Raw genomic sequence first — 26,661 nt, forward strand, 5'->3', positions numbered from 1 at the left:
TGATTGCCCTTCTTCTTCCCTCATGCCCTCAGAGTGTTTTCTAACTTGCAATCATTCTTTTCAGTGTCAGTACCACAGCTTGAACCGTATGTAGCTCAGGTTTCTTGCTCTAGCGTGTGAGCCACAGCTGCACTTCTGGCTTTTTACTGCTTAACTGGACATAAGTAAAGAGTCTCCTAGACCTTCCTGATCAGGCTGGCTTTGAACCCGGATCCTCAGAGCAGTTAGGATTACAAGTGCGAGCTACGGGCACCCAGCTGCAATTATTTTTAGAGAATAAAGTACTATGATATGATGATATTCTTTTCTGCTTCCCATTATTAGAAGTTCATCCCAAAACCGAAACAAATGTATGCTCATTACCCCCAACATCTCCTCTAGTTTAAGACAGTGGCACTACGGAGAGCACATTAAGACTCAGGTTCTAGTCCCCAGTGACCTTGGATCCCAGTTCCTCTAAGCATCCGTTGCTGGGGTCTAAGCAAAGAAATACAACGTCCATGTGCTTCTGTGTCTGCAGGAAGACTGCTGCAAAAAGCTACCAGGAACACGGAGGTGCGGCGCCTCCCATCTAGCACTGAACCCAGAACCCGGAGAATGTATTTTTACTTCCTGAGTCACAGAATTTTTACTTCCTTATCTGATTCCACTTGAGTCACAGAAAGGGACACAGGAAGGGATGAAATGGGCTGAGCCGACAAAACCCCTACACTCTCAGCAGTAACCCAGATGTAAATTAGCATGTGGGTAAAATGAAAGAAAATGATGACATCAAGGCTTTGTGAAGAAAAAAATTCAGTCAAAAAAAAAAAGCAACAAACCCTTACACCCACCAATTAGAATAGAAGCACATTTGTGTGTCCATGCTACCGTGTTGTACAAATGCGACAGTGTTTAGTTCTGGGACCTCAAGACCCAGATAATTATTCCTCATGTATTTGGAATATCATCACAGAATATTATTCTGCTCTTGGTGCTCAGAAGACTTCTTGGGCTGAAATTATAGAAATTCCAAGAGATTGCAGTCAAGTAGCAATCAAGAATTAAGCATTTTCTTTCCCATACTACATCGTAGGAAATACAGAATATTGATTGACCAGTATAATCAAGGATTAAACTTTTTCTGCAATGTGACACTGTTTCTTATGTATCAAACACCAGTAATAATGCAGGCTAGGTAATAATGCAGTACGGCTCTTACCTTCAACTAATCACAGAAAACGCTCAAGTGGTAGAGTGCTAGCCTTGCGCAAAAGGAGGTTAGGGACAGTGCCCAGGCCCAGAGTTCAAGGCCCAGGACCACATACAAAAAAAAAAAAGAGAGATACTACTTAAGAGCTGAATAACTGACCAAATAGGACCTATGTAAACAGCAAAGGGAATTCATGAATCTATGTATCACAATCCGAATACTCTGATCTTTCAAATATTAATAGAGGGCTGGGGATATGGCCTAGTGGCAAGAGTGCTTGCCTTGTATACATGAGGCCCTGAGTTCGATTCCCCAGCACCACATATACAGAAAATGGCCAGAAGTGGCGCTGTGGCTCAAGTGGCAAAGTGCTAGCCTTGAGCAAGAAGAAGCCAGGGATAGTGCTCAGGACCTGAGTCCAAGGCCCAGGACTGGCAAAAAAAAAACAAAAAAAAACAAACACAAAAAAACACAAATATTAGTAGAAAAATGTGTGTGTGTGTGTGTGTGTGTGTGTGTGTGTGTGTGTGTGTGTAATGGTGCCATCAAAATCACTGGGTTACAAATAAAATAATTCAATCAGTGACACTGATACAAGAGAAAGAGAAAAGAGAAAGCTCTAGTACATTTCAAAATTAGTTCCAGATGGACTGGAAGAGTCACCAGTAAAAAATGAAACAATAACAAAGAGAATTATTCTCATCGGATGTCAGAATAAGACAAGGATTTTGGAATGGTAGAAGCCACGACCTCCTAGACACCAAAAAGTACACACAAGACCCAGCCTCGCAGGATAAACGAGGCGAGGGGAAAGGCAGCCCGCAGGTCAGGAGAGAAGGGAACATTGTTCATCCATAAAGCACTTGGTTTTTACTAAATAATTCTTTGCACAAAGCACACAGCACTATTTCTATGAAAAGACCAAAAAAAATACACAAAAGATTCCTAACAGTTTGAATACTTAACTATGAATTGCCCATTTTTCTCAAGGATGTTACAATTTTTTACTTTAGTTAGGAAAGGGGAAAAGTTTTGTTGTTTTGCTTTGTTTTTTGCCAGTCCTGGGCCTTGAACTCAGGGCCTGAGCACCGTCCCTGGCTTCTTTTTGCTCAAGGCTAGCACTCTACCACTTGAGCCACAGTGCCACTTCTGGCCATTTTCTATATATGTGGTGCTGGGGAATCGAACCCAGTGCTTCATGTATACGAGGCAAGCACTCTTGCCACTAGGCCACATTCCCAGCCCAAGAAAAACCTTTTTAAAGTAGACTTTAAGGTAACTTTTTTTTTTACACATCTTTTTTCTTTTTACCAATTTCCTACGAAGAAAAAGTGAAAAGGCTTGGAGCCACGGTGTGAATACCACGTGCCATACAGTGTGCACCTGAAGAAGACCCTCACAACTTCCTCGGGAAATGCAACTCTTCCCTTCTCATTCAAGGAAGACACAGGAAACAACCCCCCCCACTCCCCCAAACCCGGGCAAAAGCACAAACAGGATCCTGTATGCCCAAGCCCATCGGTACTGTCATCTGGGATGGACAAATCCATTATGGACAGCACTTCCCCCCCACCTCTGGTAGAGGGGGGGGTGCAGTCTCCGAGGGCAGATTCACCAGCCTCCTTTTACCAGCCAGGACACAGAGGCTTGGAGGCACTAACTATGGCGTCCCAATCACGGAGGCTCCGGAACGGGGAGAGAGCCAGCAGCAAGCACATCCTCCCGAAAGCCTGACTGTCCCACTGCAGGGAGGAGGATGCGGATCTTCCCACAGTCCTCTGCTGTGTGTTGTTAGGGAAAGGAAGGAAACACGCCGCATCTGCTATTTGTCAACTCAAGAAGAGTTGGGGCTCTTTCATCCGTGTTTTGCAGTTACTTACAGAACCTCGGCGAGCTGCTTTGGACATGTGGGGGGGGGGGTGCGTAGCAATAGTGGGGTTCTGGAGTTACACAGGTGCTAGGCTAATGCTTAGCCACCCACCAGAACTGTTTTTGGGGGGAGCTTATGTGGGGAGTTTAATGAACTTTGTTGGCCTCAAATGTCTATCCTCCAGATCACAGCCTCCAGAAGAGAATCACACAGGCAAGCCGCCGCCCTGCCTTCCCCACCCCCAACGACACGTTACTCATGTTTAGAAGTTTATTCATTCGGCATAATACCAAAGAAGTTTGGGTTTCGAGTCTGGTAACGGGAATAAGGTGATGCCTAACTATGCAGGAATTGAGCGTTTTTTTCTTCAGCCAGAATAGACAGATGTCTACAAAGTAATTTCAAGTGCTCCACTATGCCTTGTAAGTTGTACAGGGTGCTTTTTTCCTGTGTCCATTTGTTGGTACTGAAGTCTGAACTTAGTGCCTTGAGCTTGCTGGGTAGGTGTTCTGTCACTTGGGACCTACCCCAAACCCTTTTAGTTTTAGTTCTTTTTCAGACAGAATCTCAGGGAGGTGTGTGTGTGTGTGTGTGTGTGTGTGTGTGTGTGTGTGTGTGTGTGTGTGTGTGTGTGTGTGTGTGTGTGTGTGTGTGTGTGTGTGTGTGTGTGTGTGTGTGTGTTTTAATCTTTTTACTGCTAAGCCTAGCTACTAACTGTGATTCTCCTAACTACGCCCCCCCCACCCCAAGCAGCCGGGATCACAGGGGTATGCTACCATACCATACTCCGATTAGTGGACAAGAAAGGGGTCTCGGCTCACCTTTTGCCCAGGCTGGTCCTTCCTCTATCAGCCTTCCAGAGTAGGTGGGATTAGAGAGGAGAACCCCAGCACCCAGCCTAGACTATGGCATTCTGAGAACATCTCCCTACTTGGTGTGGTTGACTCCCGGGTTGTTGGGCACATTTGTTTTCGGTGGCTAACCCAGCATCTGAGGAGTCACCGTTGTATGGGAAATAATGTCAAGCTCCCAGGATGTGAAAGAACAGGGAAGGGTGGGTCAGGAACAAAGCAGGCCTTGAAGACATCTCCACCAAGCAAGGTGTCCAGCGACGGCAAACAGGAATTATCACAGAGAGGTGAGCCCCTGGCTCAGAGGAAAGCCGGGGGCAAGGAATGTGCCAAGCAGACGTGACGCAAGAAGGGCATCTTCCAACAGAAGAAGAATGGTTGGCAAGAGTGCTAAGAGGTTTAGTTTGGTTTTGTTTTGCCAGTCCTGGGCCCTGGCTTGTTTGCTCAAGGCCACTTGAGCCACAGCACCACCTCTGGACATTTTCTATACATGTGGTCCTAGGGAATCGAACCCAGGGCTTCATGTATACGAGGCAAGCTCTCTTGCCACTAGGCCATATTCCCAGCCCCGCTACGGGGTTTTTAAAAATCCAATTTATGCAAACCACCTGGTCGCTCAGATGACAACTCTACTGTAGCTAAAAGTATGACCGGGCTTCCGGAGACGGACAAAGGACAGAACATGGAACTGGGCGAGCTTCTGTAGAGAGGCAAACGAGCTGGGGGGAAAAAAAAGGAGAAGAGGAGGGAGAAGATAAAAATGTGGCCGGTGGCATCTGAAAATTCCCACGTGGTCAGTGCTTTCTTTTTTTGCATTGTGTTTTCCTTTTCATCTCCACATGAAAATTATTTTAGGTTGCTTTTCAGAGAGCTCTTGAAGAGAGTGAAGTTCTTCTGAAGTAGAGCACGCCGACGTGTGTGCTTGCATGCAGGACTGAATGTTTAGGAAGCACAGAGAAAATGAATCTCCAAACCGATCGCTGTGTCTTACAGAAACTCCACCTAAGTTATTTACTAGGCACGCTCTATATATTCAAGCGGGGTGGAGGGTGGCAGAAAATAAAACCAATCAAGCGCAGGCTTTTACGCGTGTGCGCGAGTGTTGTTGCGGTGCCTGGGTTTGAACTCAAGGCCTCACACTTTGCTAGGCCGGCACTCAACCACTTGAAGCAGGACACCGGACCCTTTTAGCAGGGACGGTAACTGGGGTGTCAGGATCTTGCCCTTGCTGGGCAGGCAATCGACCACTCTGAAAGATGAAACCGTCGAATGGAAAAGAGAGCTGTTTGCGTAGTGCTCCCTAACACAGATGGTCGAACAGACTTCCTCTTAACATTCATCACGATGGACAAAGAATACCAGTTTACGAAAGGCATCTTGCTGGGTGCCCGTGGCTCAACACCGTAATCCTAACTCTTTTGGAGGCTGAGAACAGGAGATCTGCAAGTCCCAGGCAGCCCGTGCAGAAGAGGCGGGGAGACCCCTTCTGCCCTGAAGAAAGGCGAACAGGCAGCTCTCACCCCGCTCACCGTGGAAAGTCTAACACGTGTGGCTCAGGGCCAGGCACATGCCCAGGGCGGAAGAGAGACCTTATTCTAACTACTAAAAGTGAAAAGCAGACCTGTAGGCATGGTTCAGAGGTATTGGACTAGCCTAGGAAACTTGAATCCCTAAAGCTCAAACCCCAGTAGTTCATGTGTGTGTGTGTGTGTGTGTGTATGTATATGTATATATATACATACATATACATATGTATACATGTATATATATATATATGTGTGTGTGTATTTAGGAGGCTGAGATTAGAGGACCATGGTTTGAAGCCAGCCTAGGCAGACAAGTCTGGAATTTTTTGTTTTTTATTGTCAAGGTGATGTACAGAGGGGCTAGTTATATACATAAGGTAGTGAGTACATTTCTTGTCAAACTTGTTACCTCCTCCCTCATTCTCCTCCCACGTTCCCTCCTCCCCAATTCCCACCCCCACCCCCACATTGTACAGTTGGTTTGCAACATATTGTCGTGTAAGTATTGCTGTTGCATGGGTTCACCAGTTAAACAGCAAAATGCCAGGCTGGAGGCATGGGTTAAGCGGTAGAGCACCAGCCAACCAAGGCAAGCCAATCACACTCAAGGCCTTTGAGGTCAAGCCTGGGTCCCCACACAAGGGATCTCTGTACCCCCCACCCCCCCGCTGGAACCATAAGGTGAAGGCAAGGTTGGGATGACAGTCATCAGACTTACTGCACTGAACCGGAGTGTCGGACAAAGCATTCACCAAGCTCAAGTCAGAAACGCAACGATGGCGCCGCGAAATCAGACACTGGCACCGAACGAGACCAGTGCGCAGCCCAAGGCCTAGACGGAAACACTGAAACCATTCTGCAAGCTGCTCTGTTAGCCAAACGTAACAGCTGACTCTGGCTAAGCATGCGGAGAGGAAGGAGTGACTAGAAAGTTCTACGAAAGGCTACCAAGAGCCGGGAATATATAAAACCCAGCAGCGTGGGTGGGAAATAAAAACGACCCATTTATTAAACTGCATTCACTTTTCAATCACCTCATGCAATCATCTGCCCTGCCCCACCATGATCCAATGGAAGTAAGAAATGAATATTGTATACAAACACTCCCTGCCAAGAAAACGTTTAAATAGGTGCCGATAGGTTCAAGGTCTGAAGCAGCTTAAGGAGCTACAATCGTAAAACCACAGACAGAACAGTGTCGAGGTCCTCCCTGAGGAACGGATAAAGCCAGCTACTTCCCCACAGAGCTAACAAGTCCTGCTTCAAAGCCAGAGCCAGTACAGTGGGCAGAGCTGGGCAGAAGTGGAGGGAAAGGAGGGAAGGCTGCCCCACTGATACCCACCACACGCACCCTCTCAACCATCCAGGACATCCTGCATTACAACCCTAAAACATTAAGCCAGGCAGGGAGTGCCAAGTCCTCCAGCAAATGGCTTTAGAGGAGAATGGATTCTCTACATCACAACTAAAAAGCTGGAATGCTTTGGGCCCATCTGTGCAGTCCGCCAAGCTTATTGGTATCAAGGGATGTAAACCGTTTCTTTCAGGAAGAGAAAGAGAAAGAAGTGCACATCTCAGGCATTGGGTGGGGGGGGGGGGGGGATGACAAATCTAATCGAAAAGCTTTCGCCCCTTCAACTGGTGCTGGTCCCTTCTCCTTGGGCCACGCCAAAGACTGTCAATACCACGCTAACATGACTTGATCTCCCCTACCTACATAGAAAGGTTCTGGAAAAGAGTGCTAGAAACTGGGATCATTCCAAAGCTCAGATCACAAACTTCAAGAAATTGCTAAATATATCCCTCCTATGGCCAAGTTGTTCTATTGCTCCCGGAAATACTGGCAAAACCCTTGAGTCAAAGGCTAGGGGTTTCTTTTCTCTGAATCTTCTGGCAAAATACAACATACAATACAGAAAAACAATGCCCCGCAGACACTCAGAAAATCTTTGTTAAATGGAAGGAAATTTCAACAACATCCTAATGTCTCTAATGTTAAACCTCGAATGGCATAAAAGCAGTGATGTCCAGCAAAGTGAGCCACGTTCCCAACAGCGATCAAACCCTTCAAATCCCAGTAAATGTGATGTTCGTTCATAGTTATTTACTTAAACCCCATATGGAAAGGTATAGCCAAAGAAGATGGCTGGTGGTTTTACTGCCCAGCCCAGGTGTTTTTGTTTTGCTGTTTTCAATCTCAGCTCCCCAAAGAGGACGAGGCTCATTGCAAACACACAACAGATGGCTTCCCCCAGCCTCGCCACCGAAGCTGCCAAGAGTGAAGAACGCGTACTCAGGCGTGGCAGTGTGTTCTACTGACAAGCGTGCGCACATGAAACACAAACCTTTACTGCTCCAAGTTGCTCTTTTCTGAATTTTTCCAAGGGTTTAATCAGGGTTTCCGTGACACTCAACGCCTAGAAAACAAGAGTGACAAGAGAAAGCAGAGCATTAGGATTCCAGAAAGGAAAAAAAGAACAAAAAAAAAAACCGAGCACTTCACTCCCCTCTCCCACCCCACCCAGAAATAAAATGAACAACAGATTTATCTCACTCTGCCAATGCAGCAATCAAATCGCTTCACCACGTAGGAAAGCACTAGAACTTGGTAAATATTTTGGAGGAAGAGGAGGCAGGCAGCTAGCCAGAGCCCCATCGCCAGCCCCCCCCCTGTAAGAGCGCCGGGGTTGTCTTTACCCAACAAAGGGGCTATCACATTCACCCACAGAACACGGCTGTGTGCAGCCTCCTGGTTCCACCTCCTCCTCAGACATTTAAAAGTCAATTACATTCCTTTACTGGCGATCAGACTACATTAAGGAAAAAAGGCTCGGATTGTGGCTGCTCTTTTAAACTAGGGACTCTGCTCCTCCTTGCTGCAAATTCCTCCAAAGGATATGAAGTTATAAAAGCGAGGAAGAGTCGGTCACCAGAGGCCCCCAAGTCCAAAAGTACTGGGGTGCGCTGGCAGAGAACACAGCAGAAGAGAGGAGACAGGACAGGGCCTCTGGAAAACTCCAATCGCAACTGTGCTCACTGCAAACGCTGGTGATTCACTCTGCTGCAAAAACACTGAAAATGCGAAGGAAAAAAAAGAAAAGGAAATCTTCTGCCCGGTGCCAACGGCTCACACCTGTAATCCCAACCTCTCAGGAGGCCGAGCTGAGGATCGTGAATCGAAGCCAGCCTGGACAGAAGGCCTGTGAGACTCGTCACTTATGAACCACCAAAAAACCTGATCATGAAGCTCAGAGACAACGTCCGTGCCCTAAGTTCAGGCCCCAGAACCCCACAGAAGGAAAAGAAAACAGGGATAAACACTAGGCTACCCTGTAGGAGCTTTCTCAGCTTTGATTTCTAAGAGACCAGAAATATGCAGATCTGGGTGACTGAGGCTCAAAATATAAGAATGTATATTCCATTTTTTTTTTTTAACAAAGCCTTCAGCACAGGCCCTCTTTACCCCAAAGCCTAAGCTTAAAAGTAGAGGGAAAGAAAGGTTAAGTGATTTAGAAAGAAGCATGCCGGGATCAACTCCAGCCCTCCCGTCCCTCTGGGCAAGTGCTCGACCGGCAAGCTGCATCGCAACCCTTGGGAAAGGATTCTTAACGGGACCAAAGGACTCCTTCCCGTGTGTCGCTCTGTACAGATTCCTAGCACTCTTTCGTTCACACCAGAAAGCAAGGAACACTGAAAACAAGTGACTGCGCCCACAGGCAAGATGCTTTCAGTCTGAACCTTTCCCGCCCCCCCCAACCTGCAGCCTGGCCACTTGGCAAATGGGTTTAAATTTCAGCTGAAGACACAGAGCTCTAAGAGGAGGAATTCAGAGGAAGAGGTCGCCAGGGTAAGATGTGAACAGGGTGTTGGATGAATGGGGGAAGAGGGCTGTCGAAAGGAGAGGTGAAACCTTGGCGATCTCTATGGAAATGGGAAAGAAGGCCAGGCTAGAACTGAGTGACAACTATAGGAACTATAGGAACGCTGAGAAGAAGGTTGGGGGACCACCTGTCCTCAGGAAGGGGAGTCACCACAGGGCGACTATAAAGAACAACCGGGGGAGGACTGCTGAAAGAGAAAACCTGTGGCCCAGGAAGAGCCGGCGGTTTATAAGGTGGGAAACGAGTGTGTAAGAGAAGAGCACACTTAAAACGCGGGAAGCAAGGAGAGGCTGAGCACCCGGGGAGACACCGGGACGAACGTGGCTGTAGACTAAACGTCAAGTCGAGAATCTGGGCATGGGAAAAGGTTTATAAAGAGGCAGGCGAATGGAGGAATGAATCATTAGTGAAACCAGAATGTTCCTGGGCAGGGCTTATGGCCTCGTGAGGGAGACGAGCCAGAACGATCATTCGCTTTGCGTGGGATTTCCCCCATCCACGAAGGGAGAAGGTAGAGGAGAGGATTACAAGAGCGAGGGCATTTCCCACAGACGTAAACACATGAGCAGACGTGACGGGGCAGGTAAAGCGCTGGTGAGCTGCACAGGTCCTTCGGTACGGAGGAGGAAACTCCGAGGGAAGGGAAGAGACCAACGACAAGGTTCTCACAGAGCTGAGCCTGGACCCAGGGGAAAGATTTCTCCAGGCGAAGATGAAGAGTCACGTCAGAGGCGCTCGGTGCACAGAAGGGAAAACAGCAATGTCAGGGCCTGGAATGACAAGGGGTTCCGCGACAAGGAAGCAAGAAGGAAATGGAGGGAGGATCTCAGGGTGAGGCTGGAGAGGTCAGACGCCTCAGAAAGACTCAGGATATGCTAGAGGTCAGCACGCATAATGCGGACACCTGACCACCTTCTAAGACGAGCGCTCCAATCCTACACACAAACAACAGACCCAGAAATCACACACGAGCAATGTCGGGTCACGAAAGCCATCCTGCACTTGGAGAGCTCATCGGAGAGACTATTTATTCGCCTTATCTCCGAAGACAAACACTAGCTTAGGAAAAGTCTCTGAGGGTCTCACTCTCTCGCTGCCCACAAGTCAATATTAACTTCCAAATAAGGTTAGACCTGAGAGGGGACAGCATATCCACTCCTCCAACTAAAGCATTTTAATTAAGAAATATTTTTTAAAAGCTCCAAAATCCTTATAACTTTCCTTTCTTAGAAAAGTCTGCTTTTGTAACTCTGTAACGGAGCCTAAAAGATTCTATTTAAGAACAAAATAATGAAGCAGCCACTAAGTGGGTTTTGTTTGGTTTTGTTTTTTTTGGTAAGGCAATGTTGGCTGAGCAACAAGAATTGTTTTCTTCTTTTCCTCAAAACAGAATCAAGAGACTCCGTGTAATCTTCAGTTCCTTTATAATTTCAGAGGAATATTATATAGTGTTTGTTAACAGTGTTCCTGTAGTAAGTCTTTTAAAATCAGGTTTTTAAAGAGAGAGCAAGTACAGAATGTAACTTTATAACCACACATTAAAAAAATTATATAACCATATTCTTCCCATAAAATGCTTGCAAAAGAAAAGTCCCAAAATTCCTTTGCTAATAAGCCATGGATAGGGTTCTGGCTAGTCTTGCTCTGAATCAAAAGGGAACTACCCAAACATAAAACCTGCTCAACAAACTGCTCTCTCCCTAGTGCAGAAGACAGTAATTTCTTCCATAAAAGGCCAGGTGACAATCGGCTACTTGAAGCTGCAAGTCCACCACCACTGTAACACAGAGCAGCCACACTTCGTGTAAGGAGAAACGGGCACAGCACTGTCCCAACGAAACTGTCCAAAAACAGAAACAAGGTAGATTCTGGCCCCTGGGTCACAGCTTACTAAACCCTGCCTGAGAGAATCACCTTGAGTTATCATGGTATAAATGTGCTACTTATTTTTGTTTGACACTTTTGCAAAATACGTCTTCCCCCTACTTGCAGCTAACAAGAGCAGGGTGGGGAGGGGGAGGTTGGAGGAGAGAATCACAGTTCCAGTAGCTCTCACACTGAAAAGAGGGACTTGAACTAATGGCTCAAAGTTGGCCGCAATGAGCAAGCCACTGGACTTCATTGTTGAAACTTGCTCATCCACAGGATGCCTTAACAGTTTACAAATGGGTTTGAGTTTAGTAATGAGCTTGAAGCTCCTTATTTTTTTTTTTTTTGCCAGTTCTGGGGTTTGAACTCAGGACCTGAGCACTGTCCCTGGCTTCTTTTTTGCCACAGCAGTACTTCTAGCTTTTTCTATATATGTGGTGCTGAGGAATGGAACCCAGGGCTTCATGGATATGAGGCAAGCACTCTACCATTGGGCTATTTTCCCAGCCCCACTCCTATTTTTTTTATTTTTTATTTTTTTTTTTAGTTAACTGAAAGTTCAGTAGGAGCCAGAGGAACCAAGAACTGCTTCTAGAAGAAAAATGAACACATACCTAGATGACCCAGATGGCTCAAATGCACACCAGAGAGCATCCAATAGCATCTCGTCAGATCAGCACGTGTTCAATAGCACGTTAACCACATTTCAGAGAGACATTTCTAACGGGGGTAAAGGAATGTAACCAGAATGCTGAAAGATTTAGAAGGCAGAGGAAACAAAACCAAGTATTTAATGGGAGTAGAGAAGAAGAGAACCTTTAGAGAAAATGGTCTTTGAATACTTAAGCAATGTGAAAGAAGAAAAAAGTCATTCTGATGGGTTCAAAGTAGGCAAAAGCAGATCTAGCCAGGAGAAGCTACAAAGCTGACTTGGGTCCACTAACGGGAACAGAGAAGCTGAGTTCCAGTACCTCACATCTGTAATCCTAGCTACTCAGAAGGCTGAGATCTGAGGCTCACAGTTCGAAGGTAGCCTGGGCAGAAAAGTCTGAAAGGCTCTTTCTTGTCTCCAACAACTACTGAGTTCAAGCACCAGAATTGGCGCCAAAAAATAAATAAAAATACGAATTTCCTCCACATTTGGAGATCAAAGGCAATGTTGTGATGATGGAAATTATAAAAGAGAGCTTTGGACCAGAGAGCACATTCAATAAGAATACAACAAAGGTATAGCTACATCTTTGTGTCATACAAGGTGTCAACCTAGATAAAACAGTCAACAGGTTAGTGTAGGTACCGACTTGGTCCTTTCAAATTACTGGATACCAAGGACAGGCTGAATGTAAGGAGACAGAAGGGATTCTGCTCATTCTTCATGGCCCTCATTATTTTAAGCCTAGATTCCAAGTGGTTCTGACCCCCAAAAGGAATGCATAAGCTGAGAGCAAAAGAGAATTCTAGCCGTTTTCTCCCATGACCTTCCAGATCCCTCCCATTTCATCACACCAAGGGGAAAAACTCCACCTCCCAGACAGGATAGAACAGCATGCTGCAAAGGAATGACACCGCAGAGACACAGCCCTTATTTTCCTGTGTACCACAACTTTAAGAACGGAAACCAGTGATCTATCACCTATATCCGAACACAATGAATACTTTCCCACAAATGTTCCCTTAGGGAAAAAAAGCGGGGGGCTTGCTTTATGTAGAGTCTTACTAATTCTTCAAGGAGTGTATTTCTGATCCAAGTGTATTTCTGATCCAAGAACTGTTTAAGGAATCATAGGCCCAAACAATGCTTACCACATCTAGTTTCAGGTACTTAGAGATCACAGATAGGACTGGGCTACAAAAGAGGAACAAGCTAAGACCCAAACAACAAGCAAAAGATGGAGTTCATTCTGAAATTGCCTTCGAACCACAATCCTCCAGATCTCAGCCTCCCAAGTTTGCTAGAGTTACAGGCCTGAGCCACTGGAACCCGGCTGAGATAACATTTCTTAATGAAGTGTAAGAGGTAATATCTCAGCCAGATTTCCATTCATCCTATGCTCCCCCCCTCCCCCCGCAAGGCAATGATGGCAAAGCAAATGTTCCAGAACAAAAATACAATGTAATAAACACAATGGTGACCAGCAACTTCCAAGGGCAGCAATTGTACCAACAGCCACTAGAGTAAGTGGTGTTGCTGGTTACGAAACTCCTCCCTAACCCCTGAGGAGTGGTAACTTCCAAGATAGCTCTGTGATGGCGGTGCGCAGCTATAATGCCAGCACTCCAGAGATTAAAAGTAAGAGGACTAGGGGCTGGGGATATAGCCTAGTGGCAAGAGTGCCTGCCTCGGATACACGAGGCCCTAGGTTCGATTCCCCAGCACCACATATACAGAAAACGGCCAGAAGCGGCGCTGTGGCTCAAGTGGCAGAGTGCTAGCCTTGAGCGGGAAGAAGCCAGGGACAGTGCTCAGGCCCTGAATCCAAGGCCCGGGACTGGCCAAAAAAAAAAAAGTAAGAGGACTGAGAGTTCAAAGCTAGCCGAGGCTGTACTGTTTAAACCACCTAGCCTAGTCTTTAACACACTGCCTTGCTATTTATTCAGAAAAGCTACCTGGAGCTTGCAACTGAGAAACCAGACTAATAAAGAATTAATAGTTTCTAAATTTCAGAACCTTACCAATGATCTTGTCAAAACGCTTTCAGTATCGGTCAATATTCATACACATTTTTCCCATCCGATCAATTCATTCTTAATTAGTTCCAATATAGTCCACCCTTGCTCATGTTTTTTTTTTTTTTTTGGCCAGTCCTGGGCCTTGGACTCAGGGCCTGAGCACTGTCCCTGGCTTCTTCCCGCTCAAGGCTAGCACTCTGCCACTTGAGCCACAGCGCCGCTTCTGGCCGTTTTCTGTATATGTGGTGCTGGGGAATCGAACCTAGGGCCTCGTGTATCCAAGGCAGGCACTCTTGCCACTAGGCTATATCCCCAGCCCCTTGCTCATGTTTTGATACTTCTTTCCCCCATGCAGCCAGCTATTCCCCTTACTATATCTTCTCCCATCATCCTACATTTGAGTTTTAAGCAAGATAAGAATGGCCACTAAAGTCTTCTTTTTAAAACCTAGACTATAAAAGAACAAAGTCAGAAGACTAACACTTGACAGTGAATCCGGATAAAAGATGCCAGCCACGGTGAAAATTGTCTGATTTTTGGCTCTGCCCTAACTAGATCTATCTTTAGGCCAAAACAATTTCTTCTGTTGCCTGAATATTCTCAGGTACAAAGAAGGAATGATTCTTGTTCCCAACCTATGTAACATGGGTAAGAAAAGAAAACGGAAAACGTGAAGTAAAATTAATTCCCTGTTAACAAATCCCTGTACTAAACTTCATTTTTAGGCATAGTTCTAGGTAATTTAGTCCACCTGCTAGGAAAAAAAAATAACATAAAAACAAAAAATGTTTAGAGTAATAGCTCCAATTCACTAGCTAAGAACTGGTAAGAATTTTAAGGAACTCATATGCAAAGCAGTAACTGAGACTCAAGTGCAGAAAACGATTCTATAAATTAACTGCCCGCTTTCAACTTGGAGATGAGGAGGCAATTAGTTACTAAAAGGTTCCTTGAAAGCCTTTTTCAGTCCATAACACTCTCGCTTTGCATTGTGAGAATTGTATTTGTACACTGTAGGTTTCAAACTTGCTAGTTCAGTTACCACCCTTCCGATAATCTAAGAACAGTAACTTTCTATTAAGAATGATTTTCAACCTTCAATCCTGAATCCCGATTACCTTGAAATCTAACAAAACAAGAGGACTGAGGGGTTGGGGATTTAGCTCAATGGAAGAGCACTTGCCTGACAAGTACAAAACCCTGAGTTCAGTTCTCAGCTGGGGGGCGGGGGGAGACACAAGAGGACTGGAACTGAATGAATGTGAAAGTTAGCATTAAGATTAACTAGCTAACATGAATTAACTGATCAAGTAAAAGAAGAAACTGACCATTTTACTTGGCTATTTCATCAAATAGCCTCCTCCTCTGTTAACAAAAATGTGTTGGGTGCCAATAATGTTGAGGGAAAAATGAGAGTCACAACCAGCTTCTGAGCTCAACAGGCATGAATTAGCCTAATAAGGATGGAGATATTTAATCTGGATCCTCTTTCTCTCTCTGTGCGTGAGGGGCCATAAGAGCCCAGCTTCTATTTTTTTTAACAAAATAAATACTTGGGCGGAACATTATGAAAAGGAATTAAAAACGCCATAGAAAACAAGAAAGATAAGCCTATTGGAAAGCAATAAAAGTAGGAGACACAATTCAAATTGCAGGATTTTTAGTTGTAAATCGGAAAATACTCTAGTTTCTTAAGCAAATGGTATCGGTGACAGCTGGAAATAAGACTTCATGAATTACAAAGCAACAAATGGTTGAATCAAGAAAATTAGGACTATATAACTTGTGAGTAGGAACAGAACGGGGGAATGGAGGAGACAGAAGAGGAGACACTGTCAAGAAGCACTGTACTCATAACCTGCCTTACGGAGTTGTAGCCCCTTTGAACAACTAATTAAGAATTTAAAAAAAAAGAAAACTAGAAAAGAAAGAGGGGACGAAATGTCCGGAAAGACCACTTCTGATGGATGACAAGAAGACTCCATCTCCAGAGGTTCAGTGATACAGTCAGTACAGGCTACTTAAACAGCCATCAGAACAGAACTTCCTCTTGGGTTATTCAGGACCCTCTAAGAAGCAGAAACCAAGGCAAGAAGGTCTCTCTCTAGGGGAAGGTCTGTGAGGACGCAAGGAAGAGAGCACCTTGGGAAGCAGGTCGGATCCCAGGACCAGGAGGCTGGGAAGGAAGGAAGGCTGAGTCGAGACGTGTACGGCTGCAGCGTAGCTGTGGAGAAAGCTGACCACCGCTGGCCAGCAGGAGGCTGAGGAATGACCTTTGCCGTCTCTGCGGTGTCTAATCAAAGGCAGAACGGAGGGTGGGGAGGGAGACAGCACAGTCCCGTGGCCCACTGGTCAGCTCTATTCATCTTCTTGCCTCTGAAATGGGGGACTTGCTGCCTCACCTCCCAGAGTCCAGTTTTCCACTCTCCTGGCCTGGTCTTGCTTGGGATCGCAAAACAAAAGTTAATTCTCTCGGCGTCGAGCGTTATATGCCACCCAGAAAAGAGAAGTCCGTTATTCTATACATTCCTTAAGGAAAAATGCCAGGGAGACGTGGGTATAACAACTTCTTAGCACGTAGTATATTTACTGCACAAGGGATTAGAGAGTTAGCTACATTTTAATTCACATTTGTACCTATTCGAAGAGGAAAGGCGCTAACTATATATGTTATCTACAACCTTTCAGGGGCCAAAGCTCTCTCAATCATTTTCAGCCACTCATTTTCTTCCATGCCACAGAGAATACTGGAGATCACTTTTTCTTTTTATGGTGGTACCAGGATTTGAACTCAGGGTCTTTAGGCAAATGCTCTACCACCTGAACCACATCCCTGGTTTCAATTGTTTTTAATTTTTTTTTTTTCAGTACAGAGGGGTTACAGTTTCATGTGTAAGGCAGTGAGGACATTTCTTGTTCAACTTGTTGCCTCCTCCCTCAATTTTCCTCCACTCCCCCCTCCCCCCTTGGTTTCAATTTAAGGTGGTTGTTGTTGCTGATCTTGCAACCCTAGACTCTTGTAATAAAGCTGGGATTGCAAACTTATACTACCATACCCAGCGCATAGGTAATAGTGTGTATGAGTGTGTGTGTGTGTGTGTGTGTGTGTGTGTATATGTGTGTGTACTCTAGGGCAGAGTGGATTCCTTGGAAGCAGAGAACAGGCCCCTAGGATATGAAATACAGGAAATGCAAGTTGCAATGGGGAAGTGGAATCTGATGACAACAGGGCTAGCAGACCACAGAGGAGGATGAGTCAGAGGGAGACTGAGTCATTGGATAAGGCCTCACACTTCTAGAAGGGTTTCCGAGAGGAGTCCAGCCTCTCGCCTAAGTTAATTCTGATTCATTCTCATATTTTGGTTCGAGTTAGTCTTAACTGTGATACCTACAGGATTGTATGTAGGCAAAAACTGAACTCTCAAAAGGGTCATTCCTGACAAAGAAGTTTTAAAATAGCATCTATATCTGAGTCAGGTATAATGGGTTTACAAGGCAAAAAATACATTACATGAAAAAAAAAGCTATGTTGTCAAAAATGTGATGGTCAGTTTCAAGGATGAAGTCTTCATCACGTTGGTGTCATGGACAACTTTCAAGCCCAACTAGGAAAGATGTTCTTGGGTAAGTTCAAGATATACTTCCCCCATCCTGAATGTGCCTGCCAAACAGAAATCCACAGGAAAATGTTTCCCTTCATCTGTAGAACTGACGTCGGGCACCAGTGCCTGGTGCCTGTCATCCTAGCTACCCGGGAGGTTGTGGTCTAAGGATCGCAGTTCAAAGCCAGCTCAGGCAGGAAGGTTGGGAGACTCTATCTACAGTTAACTTCCAAAAAGCTGGATGAGACACAAAGTAGTAGGGCACTAGCTTTGAGCACAAAAGCTCACAGACAGGGCCCAGGCCCTGAGTTCAAGCCCCAGGACTGGCACAAAAGACACACACACACACACACACACACACACAATATTTTGTATACCTGTTTGTTATTATAGTTACAAACGTGATAATTTTTTATAAAATTAAACTAAAGTCATCTCTCCAATGGTAACGCATGTCTTAGGTTATTTATCATATGCATGAACCCACAATTTACAAAACAATATTTGGACACCAATTTAAAATTCCTAATAGGAACTTATTCCACTAAGACAAACAAACTAGATATAATCTCTAATTCTTGGAAATGACAGGTAAAAGTTTGCCTTCCAAGCCTACTTTAACTTCCTAGTTGGCACGAAAGACATTAGAAAATTAGGAATAGTAAGAGTATGTAACTTGGAGAAAGATCTAGCTCTGAGACAAGGATTGTTAACTGAGATGTCACTGGCAACCAAAGCCAGTGGGTCCGACTGTAGTTTACAATCACCTGGAAGGGGGGAGAACAGAGTATACTACCAAGACAATATCAAGAAGATTTCTCCCCTTGGGTCAAACAAGTGCATTCACATTCACACACACACACACACACACTCACACATTACAATATACAAACGATTCATACGTGACTGTAGTCACATTGCAGAACACTTCTGAAACTGCATGGGACAAAGCTCCGCCAAGTGAAAGATCTTGCTGAAAGTCGTGGATCAGCAGGGGGCGAGAGGACAAGGGGGGGGAGAAACAGGCGGAGAGGTGGTAGTGAGGGGGGAGCTAACAAGGAGAAGGAATGGGGACAAGATAGAGTGTAACCTGCTGAAACTGTCACGGGACGGGGAGGAGAGGAGTGGGAAGCGATAAGGAAGGAGCTGAGATTGATTGACATGGAATGTGAGCAAGGGAGAGGACCTAACAGTGAATCCACACACCCCTACCCCCCAACAACTAATGTGAGCTAAGTGGAAAAGAAAACGGAACGCAAGGGATTGCAGACCATGAAAGAATGACGAGGAAGGGGGGGAAGGAGGCGGACCAGGGCCGGAGAAGAAGCTGTCCCCTCTCTACCACGCCTGCCCTGGCCCAGGGGTTTGTAAAGGGCAGTGTGTGAGACAGAGCGAGACCAGGGGAAGAAACGCGGGGCCTGAGTGTGTCTGCCCGAGTGGCCATGCTGTAATGGGGACCGGGACACAGCCTGGGCTCTGTGAGGCCTGCTGGCCAGTGCGGGCCTTCCTCCTCCCAGCCGCGCTCCTGACCCTCCCGGCGTGGACCTCGCCTGGGCACTGACTCCCCGAGCATCCTCTGGAGGCCGGCAAAGAAGACGCATCCGCGTGACCAGAGGCCCACGCAGGCGGAGGGGCTTTGGAGAGGACACCGCCGAGCTGCGGCCCTATTTATAAAGACCCTGGGATTCCTGGACGGCTGCCCGCAAGCAGGAAGTACACCGAGTCCTGCCACCCCCAGAAGAACACTCCGGAATGCTGGTGGGGAGCCTCACCCAGCCCGTGCCCCGGAACACACGCACCGAGGCCACGGGGCTGCGGCACGGCTGGACCACACGCCCCGGCCCAACGAGGCCGCCAGAACCAGCGCGGGATCCCCAGCCGCCCTGCGGGGACGCTGACCCTGCGCCATCGACTCACCATGATCTCCCGCTGCTCCTCCAGGTTCTTCAGGAAATTGGAAAACTCACGCAGCGAGGCGTCTGTAAGGAGGAGGGAGGGAGTGTGCGGGGGCAGGATGAAGAGGAGGGCCACCACCCCGCGATCACACACAGAGAGAGCCACCACCCCCGCGATCACACACAGAGAGCCACGACCCCAACCCCGCGCTCACACACAGAGAGCCACCACCCCACGATCACACACAGAGAGCCACGAACCCGACCCCGCGCTCACACACAGAGAGCCACGAACCCGCGCTCACACACAGAGAGAGCCACCACCCCGCGCTCACACACAGAGAGAGCCACCACCCCGCGCTCACACACAGAGAGCCACCACCCCGACCCCGCGCTCACACACAGAGAGCCACGACCCCCGCAATCACACACAGAGAGCCACGACCCCCGCGATCACACACGGAGAGCCACGACCCCGACCCCCGCGCTCACACACAGAGAGCCACGAACCCGACCCCGCGCTCACACACAGAGAGCCACGAACCCGACCCCGCGCTCACACACAGAGAGCCACAAACCCGACCCCGCGCTCACACACAGAGGAGGACAGCCACGACCCCGCGATCACACACAGAGAGCCACGACCCCGCGCTCTCACACACAGAGAGCCACGACCCCGCGCTCACACACAGAGAGCCACCGACCCCGCGCTCACACACAGAGAGCCACACCCGACCCCGCGCTCACACACAGAGAGCCACGACCCCGCGCTCACACACAGAGAGCCACGAACCCGACCCCGCGCTCACACACAGAGAGCACACCCGACCCCGCGCTCACACACAGAGAGCCACCGACCCCGCGCTCACACACAGAGAGAGCCACGACCCCGCGCTCACACACAGAGAGCCACACCGACCCCGCGCTCACACACAGAGAGCCACGACCCGACCCCGCGCTCACACACAGAGAGCCACCGACCCCGCGCTCACACACAGAGAGCCACACCCGACCCCGCGCTCACACACAGAGAGCCACGAACCCGACCCCGCGCTCACACACAGAGAGCCACACCGACCCCGCGCTCACACACAGAGAGCCACGACCCGACCCCGCGCTCACACACAGAGAGCCACCGACCCCGCGCTCACACACAGAGAGCCACGAACCCGACCCCGCGCTCACACACAGAGAGCCACGAACCCGACCCCGCGCTCACACACAGAGAGCCACACCCGACCCCGCGCTCACACACAGAGAGCCACGACCCGACCCCGCGCTCACACACAGAGAGCCACGACCCGACCCCGCGCTCACACACAGAGAGCCACGAACCCGACCCCGCGCTCACACACAGAGAGCCACACCCGACCCCGCGCTCACACACAGAGAGCCACCCCGACCCCGCGCTCACACACAGAGAGCCACGAACCCGACCCCGCGCTCACACACAGAGAGCCACGACCCGACCCCGCGCTCACACACAGAGAGCCACACCCGACCCCGCGCTCACACACAGAGAGCCACCGACCCCGCGCTCACACACAGAGAGCCACCGACCCCGCGCTCACACACAGAGAGCCACGACCCGACCCCGCGCTCACACACAGAGAGCCACGACCCCGCGCTCACACACAGAGAGCCACGACCCGACCCCGCGCTCACACACAGAGAGCCACCGACCCCGCGCTCACACACAGAGAGCCACACCCGACCCCGCGCTCACACACAGAGAGCCACCGACCCCGCGCTCACACACAGAGAGCCACGACCCGACCCCGCGCTCACACACAGAGAGCCACGAACCCGACCCCGCGCTCACACACAGAGAGCCACGCCCGACCCCGCGCTCACACACAGAGAGCCACGACCCCGCGCTCACACACAGAGAGCCACCGACCCCGCGCTCACACACAGAGAGCCACCGACCCCGCGCTCACACACAGAGAGCCACGAACCCGACCCCGCGCTCACACACAGAGAGCCACGACCCCGCGCTCACACACAGAGAGCCACGACCCCGCGCTCACACACAGAGAGCCACCGACCCCGCGCTCACACACAGAGAGCCACGACCCCGCGCTCACACACAGAGAGCCACACCGACCCCGCGCTCACACACAGAGAGCCACGACCCCGCGCTCACACACAGAGAGCCACGACGACCCCGCGCTCACACACAGAGAGCCACCCGACCCCGCGCTCACACACAGAGAGCCACACCCGACCCCGCGCTCACACACAGAGAGCCACACCCGACCCCGCGCTCACACACAGAGAGCCACACCCGACCCCGCGCTCACACACAGAGAGCCACGACCCGACCCCGCGCTCACACACAGAGAGCCACCGACCCCGCGCTCACACACAGAGAGCCACACCCGACCCCGCGCTCACACACAGAGAGCCACGAACCCGACCCCGCGCTCACACACAGAGAGCACACCCGACCCCGCGCTCACACACAGAGAGCCACGACCCGACCCCGCGCTCACACACAGAGAGCCACGACCCGACCCCGCGCTCACACACAGAGAGCCACCCGACCCCGCGCTCACACACAGAGAGCCACCCGACCCCGCGCTCACACACAGAGAGCCACCGACCCCGCGCTCACACACAGAGAGCCACGACCCGACCCCGCGCTCACACACAGAGAGCCACGACCCGACCCCGCGCTCACACACAGAGAGCCACGAACCCGACCCCGCGCTCACACACAGAGAGCCACGACCCGACCCCGCGCTCACACACAGAGAGAGCCCGACCCCGCGCTCACACACAGAGAGCCACGACCCCGCGCTCACACACAGAGAGCCACCGACCCCGCGCTCACACACAGAGAGCCACACCCGACCCCGCGCTCACACACAGAGAGCCACGACCCGACCCCGCGCTCACACACAGAGAGCCACGACCCCGCGCTCACACACAGAGAGCCACGACCCCGCGCTCACACACAGAGAGCCACCGACCCCGCGCTCACACACAGAGAGCCACGACCCCGCGCTCACACACAGAGAGCCACGACCCCGCGCTCACACACAGAGAGCCACCGACCCCGCGCTCACACACAGAGAGCCACGACCCCGCGCTCACACACAGAGAGCCACGACCCCCGCTCACACACAGAGAGCCACGACCCCGCGCTCACACACAGAGAGCCACGACCCGACCCCGCGCTCACACACAGAGAGCCACCGACCCCGCGCTCACACACAGAGAGCCACCGACCCCGCGCTCACACACAGAGAGCCACGACCCCGACCCCGCGCTCACACACAGAGAGCCACGACCCGACCCCGCGCTCACACACAGAGAGAGCCACCGACCCCGCGCTCACACACAGAGAGCCACCGACCCCGCGCTCACACACAGAGAGCCACGACCCCGCGCTCACACACAGAGAGCCACGACCACCCCGCGCTCACACACAGAGAGCCACCGACCCCGCGCTCACACACAGAGAGCCACCGACCCCGCGCTCACACACAGAGAGCCACGACCCCGCGCTCACACACAGAGAGCCACGACCCCCGCTCACACACAGAGAGCCACGACCCCGCGCTCACACACAGAGAGCCACGACCCCGCGCTCACACACAGAGAGCCACGACCCCGCGCTCACACACAGAGAGCCACCGACCCCGCGCTCACACACAGAGAGCCACCGACCCCGCGCTCACACACAGAGAGCCACGACCCCGCGCTCACACACAGAGAGCCACCGACCCCGCGCTCACACACAGAGAGCCACGACCCGACCCCGCGCTCACACACAGAGAGCCACGACCCGACCCCGCGCTCACACACAGAGAGCCACGACCCGACCCCGCGCTCACACACAGAGAGCCACGACCCCGACCCCGCGCTCACACACAGAGAGCCACCGACCCCGCGCTCACACACAGAGAGCCACCACCCCGCGCTCACACACAGAGAGCCACCACCCCGCGCTCACACACAGAGAGCCACCACCCCGCGCTCACACACAGAGAGCCACACCCGACCCCGCGCTCACACACAGAGAGAGCCACCGACCCCGCGCTCACACACAGAGAGCCACCACCCCGCGCTCACACACAGAGAGCCACCCGACCCCGCGCTCACACACAGAGAGCCACCGACCCCGCGCTCACACACAGAGAGCCACGACCCCGACCCCGCGCTCACACACAGAGAGAGCCACCACCCCGCGCTCACACACAGAGAGCCAGACCCGACCCCGCGCTCACACACAGAGAGAGCCACCACCCCGCGCTCACACACAGAGAGAGCCACCACCCCGCGCTCACACACAGAGAGAGCCACCACCCCGCGCTCACACACACAGAGAGCCACACCACCCCGCGCTCACACACAGAGAGCCACCACCCCGCGCTCACACACAGAGGAGAGCCACCACCCCGCGCTCACACACAGAGGAGAGCCACCACCCCGCGCTCACACACAGAGGAGAGCCACCACCCCGCGCTCACACACAGAGAGCCACGACCCCGCACAAACACACAGAGAGCCACGACCCCGACCCCGCGCTCACACACAGAGGAGAGCCACGACCCCGCGCTCTCACACACAGAGAGAGCCACCACCCCGCGCTCACACACAGAGAGAGCCACGACCCCGCGCTCACACACAGAGAGCCACCACCCCGTGCTCACACACAGAAAGCAACGAGCCCACACTCACACACAGAGGAGGAGAGCCACGACCCCGCGCTCACACACAGAGGAGGAGAGCCACGACCCCGCAATCACACACAGAGAGCCACCACCCCGTGCTCACACACAGAAAGCAACGAGCCCACACTCACACACAGAGGAGGAGAGCCACGACCCCGCGCTCACACACAGAGGAGGAGAGCCACCACCCCGCAATCACACACCGATGCAGCGCTCGTCGTCCGTCTCCGCATCCCCGATGAACTCGAATTTAAAGTCTCTGAGGGAGTGTGCAAACTTCCGTTGTGCCGCAGAAAGACCTGGAAAGGAAGGCACACTGATGACGAGGGTCCTCGTTGTAAGCCCGGGGTGAACCTCTCTTTTCTGCCGTGAAGTCACGGGGGGCAGGGGGTATTTATAAGACCCTTCCCAGGCCTGCTTACCAACACATGCAGAAGGCAACAAGAAGCAGCACGGGAGAAGTAGACCTGCCTGCTTCCCCAGGCGCAAAATGACTTGGTGGGTTTCCTATGGCCCAAGGCCAGGACATTCCCTGCCTGCTTCAAGCTGCCGCCTCTAAGAAGGAGGCTACACTGCTGAGATGGGTAGAGATGGAGAGCTCCTCAGAACAACCAAGACTCCCACTCTTCCACCCGGCGCGCCCTCTGCTCGCCGTTCCGTGCCCTGGTTCGGAAGAGGTGCTGGGGAATCATTTATTCCCTCTCCCACTCCTTCTTCCCCAGATCTGACTGTTTCACACCTCATCCCCCTAAAGCCCTTACACCCCGTGCCTGCTCGCGGGGGTCAGAGCTTGCCTGCTTCCAAAGTTCAAGCTGGGATTAGGAGCGCGCGCACCTGACAGTGCCTCTCTCTCTCTCTCTCTCTCTCTCTCTCTCTCTCTCTCTCTCTCTCAGGGCTTGGTGAGATCTGACTGGCAGCCACAGCGTCAAGCAGAGGCGGCTCCAACACCCAGCCAGCCCGGTGCCCTGGTTGCCAAATAACCATAGCAGCCAGAGAGACCCCAACGATTCCCAAAGAATGTTCATGGCGCATAGCATCAGGGAGGTATGCAACTGAAGGCCAAGACGAAGCAGCACACCAAGTAATTCTACAAAAGAATGATACGTGTCATCGTCTAGAGATTAAGAGAATCACGGCAAGCTACTTTTTTAAGTAAGCCTACAGATTAGTGTTGCTCAGTGGCAAAGCAAGAGCGCAAAAAGCAGAAGGCTTTGGGATGATGCCTTCCAAAGAAAGAGATAATGTGCACAGTCTAATAAACTCGGGCTGGGTTAGAATTTAAGGCATAAAAGACACAGGTTAAGGACCTATCGACAAGGCCCATATATTTACTAGACGTCAAGGGCCAAAGTCAGAACCCTAGTTTTAAAAAAAAAAGGATACAGGGGCTGGGGATATAGCCTAGTGGCAAGAGTGCCTGCCTCGGATACACGAGGCCCTAGGTTCGATTCCCCAGCACCACATATACAGAAAACGGCCAGAAGCGGCGCTGTGGCTCAAGTGGCAGAGTGCTAGCCTTGAGCGGGAAGAAGCCAGGGACAGTGCTCAGGCCCTGAGTCCAAGGCCCAGGACTGGCAAAAAAAAAAAAAGGATACAACTGAAATGACACTTCACCGAAGGAAGTAAAGGAAATTTAAATAGCCTGCAGCCACATAAAAGGTATTCAAAGTCATCAGTGATCATAAAACCAAAAATTAAAATTTCTAGATACCTCAATACAACATCCATCCAACTGGCAAAAGTTAATGACTCTGGAAACTCCAAAAGTGTGTGAAGAAACAACTCCTGGGCTGGGAATGTGGCTTAGCGGTAGAGCGCTTGCCTAGCATGCGGGAAGCCCTGGGTTCGATTCCTCAGCACCACATAAACAGAAAAGGCCAGAAGTGGTGCTGTGGCTCAAGAGGTAGAGTGCTAGCCTTGAGCAAAAAGAAGCTCAGGGACACTGCTCAGGCCCTGAGTTCAAGCCCAGGACTGGCAACAACATAAACAAATAACTCCTTGCACTGCCCGAGAGGGAAAAACCTGGCATGATTGTTTTTTTCATCAGTGGGCCATTTCCTTGTTAATCCGATGATGTCCTACAACCCAGAGATGTTGGTGAACTTCCCAGAGGAAACTCGTGCACATGAGCACTTGTAGACAAGTCCTAGAAAATCCAGAGCAGGACTCATGTCTGTGACAAAGACGGGCCAGGAGCAGGGGGATCTCTTACTACTACCTTACGTTCAAAATAAGCTAAGGAGTTCCGGTAGGTTGCAAATCTGGGTCGCAAAGTCATGGAGCTGCAAGTGAATGATGGTCTTGTGACGTGTAGTGTTTCACTTCTCTGTGTGAAGGCCAGTGGCGCAGCTGGAGCTTTGAAGGAGTTTTTTTTATTTTTTATCTCATCACCTCACTGGAGCAAAGAGGATCTAGGGAGAGATGCTTGCTGCGCAATCCTTCTTTAAAGTGTTTGCAGAATTGCACCATATCTCGAAAGTAGCTTGCTGGAGATCAAACCAAAGGAGGGCCTTACTCACGTCAAACACATGTTATACCAACTGAGTTACAAGGTAGCTGGGCTGGCAGTAGGTGTTGGTGTCATCCTTTTGTCAAAATACACACACACAGACACACACACACA

At 50.4% G+C, this 26,661-nt stretch overlaps 1 protein-coding gene across 3 annotated transcripts in view; it reads right to left on the bottom strand.

The window, feature by feature from the left end:
- Arhgap10 (Rho GTPase activating protein 10) overlaps window positions 1-26,661 on the bottom strand; it is a 172,884-nt gene that overhangs the window by 98,932 nt on the left and 47,291 nt on the right. For 2 of the 3 annotated variants that reach the window (XM_048333755.1, XM_048333754.1), the window contains exons 2-4: window positions 24,242-24,337; window positions 19,379-19,440; window positions 7,785-7,856 (exon numbers count right to left, since the gene is read on the bottom strand). In XM_048333755.1, the coding sequence (XP_048189712.1) occupies window positions 7,785-7,856; window positions 19,379-19,440; window positions 24,242-24,337 (230 nt within the window). Of the gene's footprint in view, window positions 1-7,784; window positions 7,857-19,378; window positions 19,441-24,241; window positions 24,338-24,460; window positions 24,538-26,661 lie in introns of those variants that run through there. The other variant, XM_048333756.1, reaches the window with a different exon arrangement.

Source organism: Perognathus longimembris, chromosome 24 (genome assembly GCF_023159225.1).
Source record: "Perognathus longimembris pacificus isolate PPM17 chromosome 24, ASM2315922v1, whole genome shotgun sequence".
In the NCBI taxonomy this organism is placed as follows: Eukaryota; Metazoa; Chordata; class Mammalia; order Rodentia; family Heteromyidae; genus Perognathus; species Perognathus longimembris.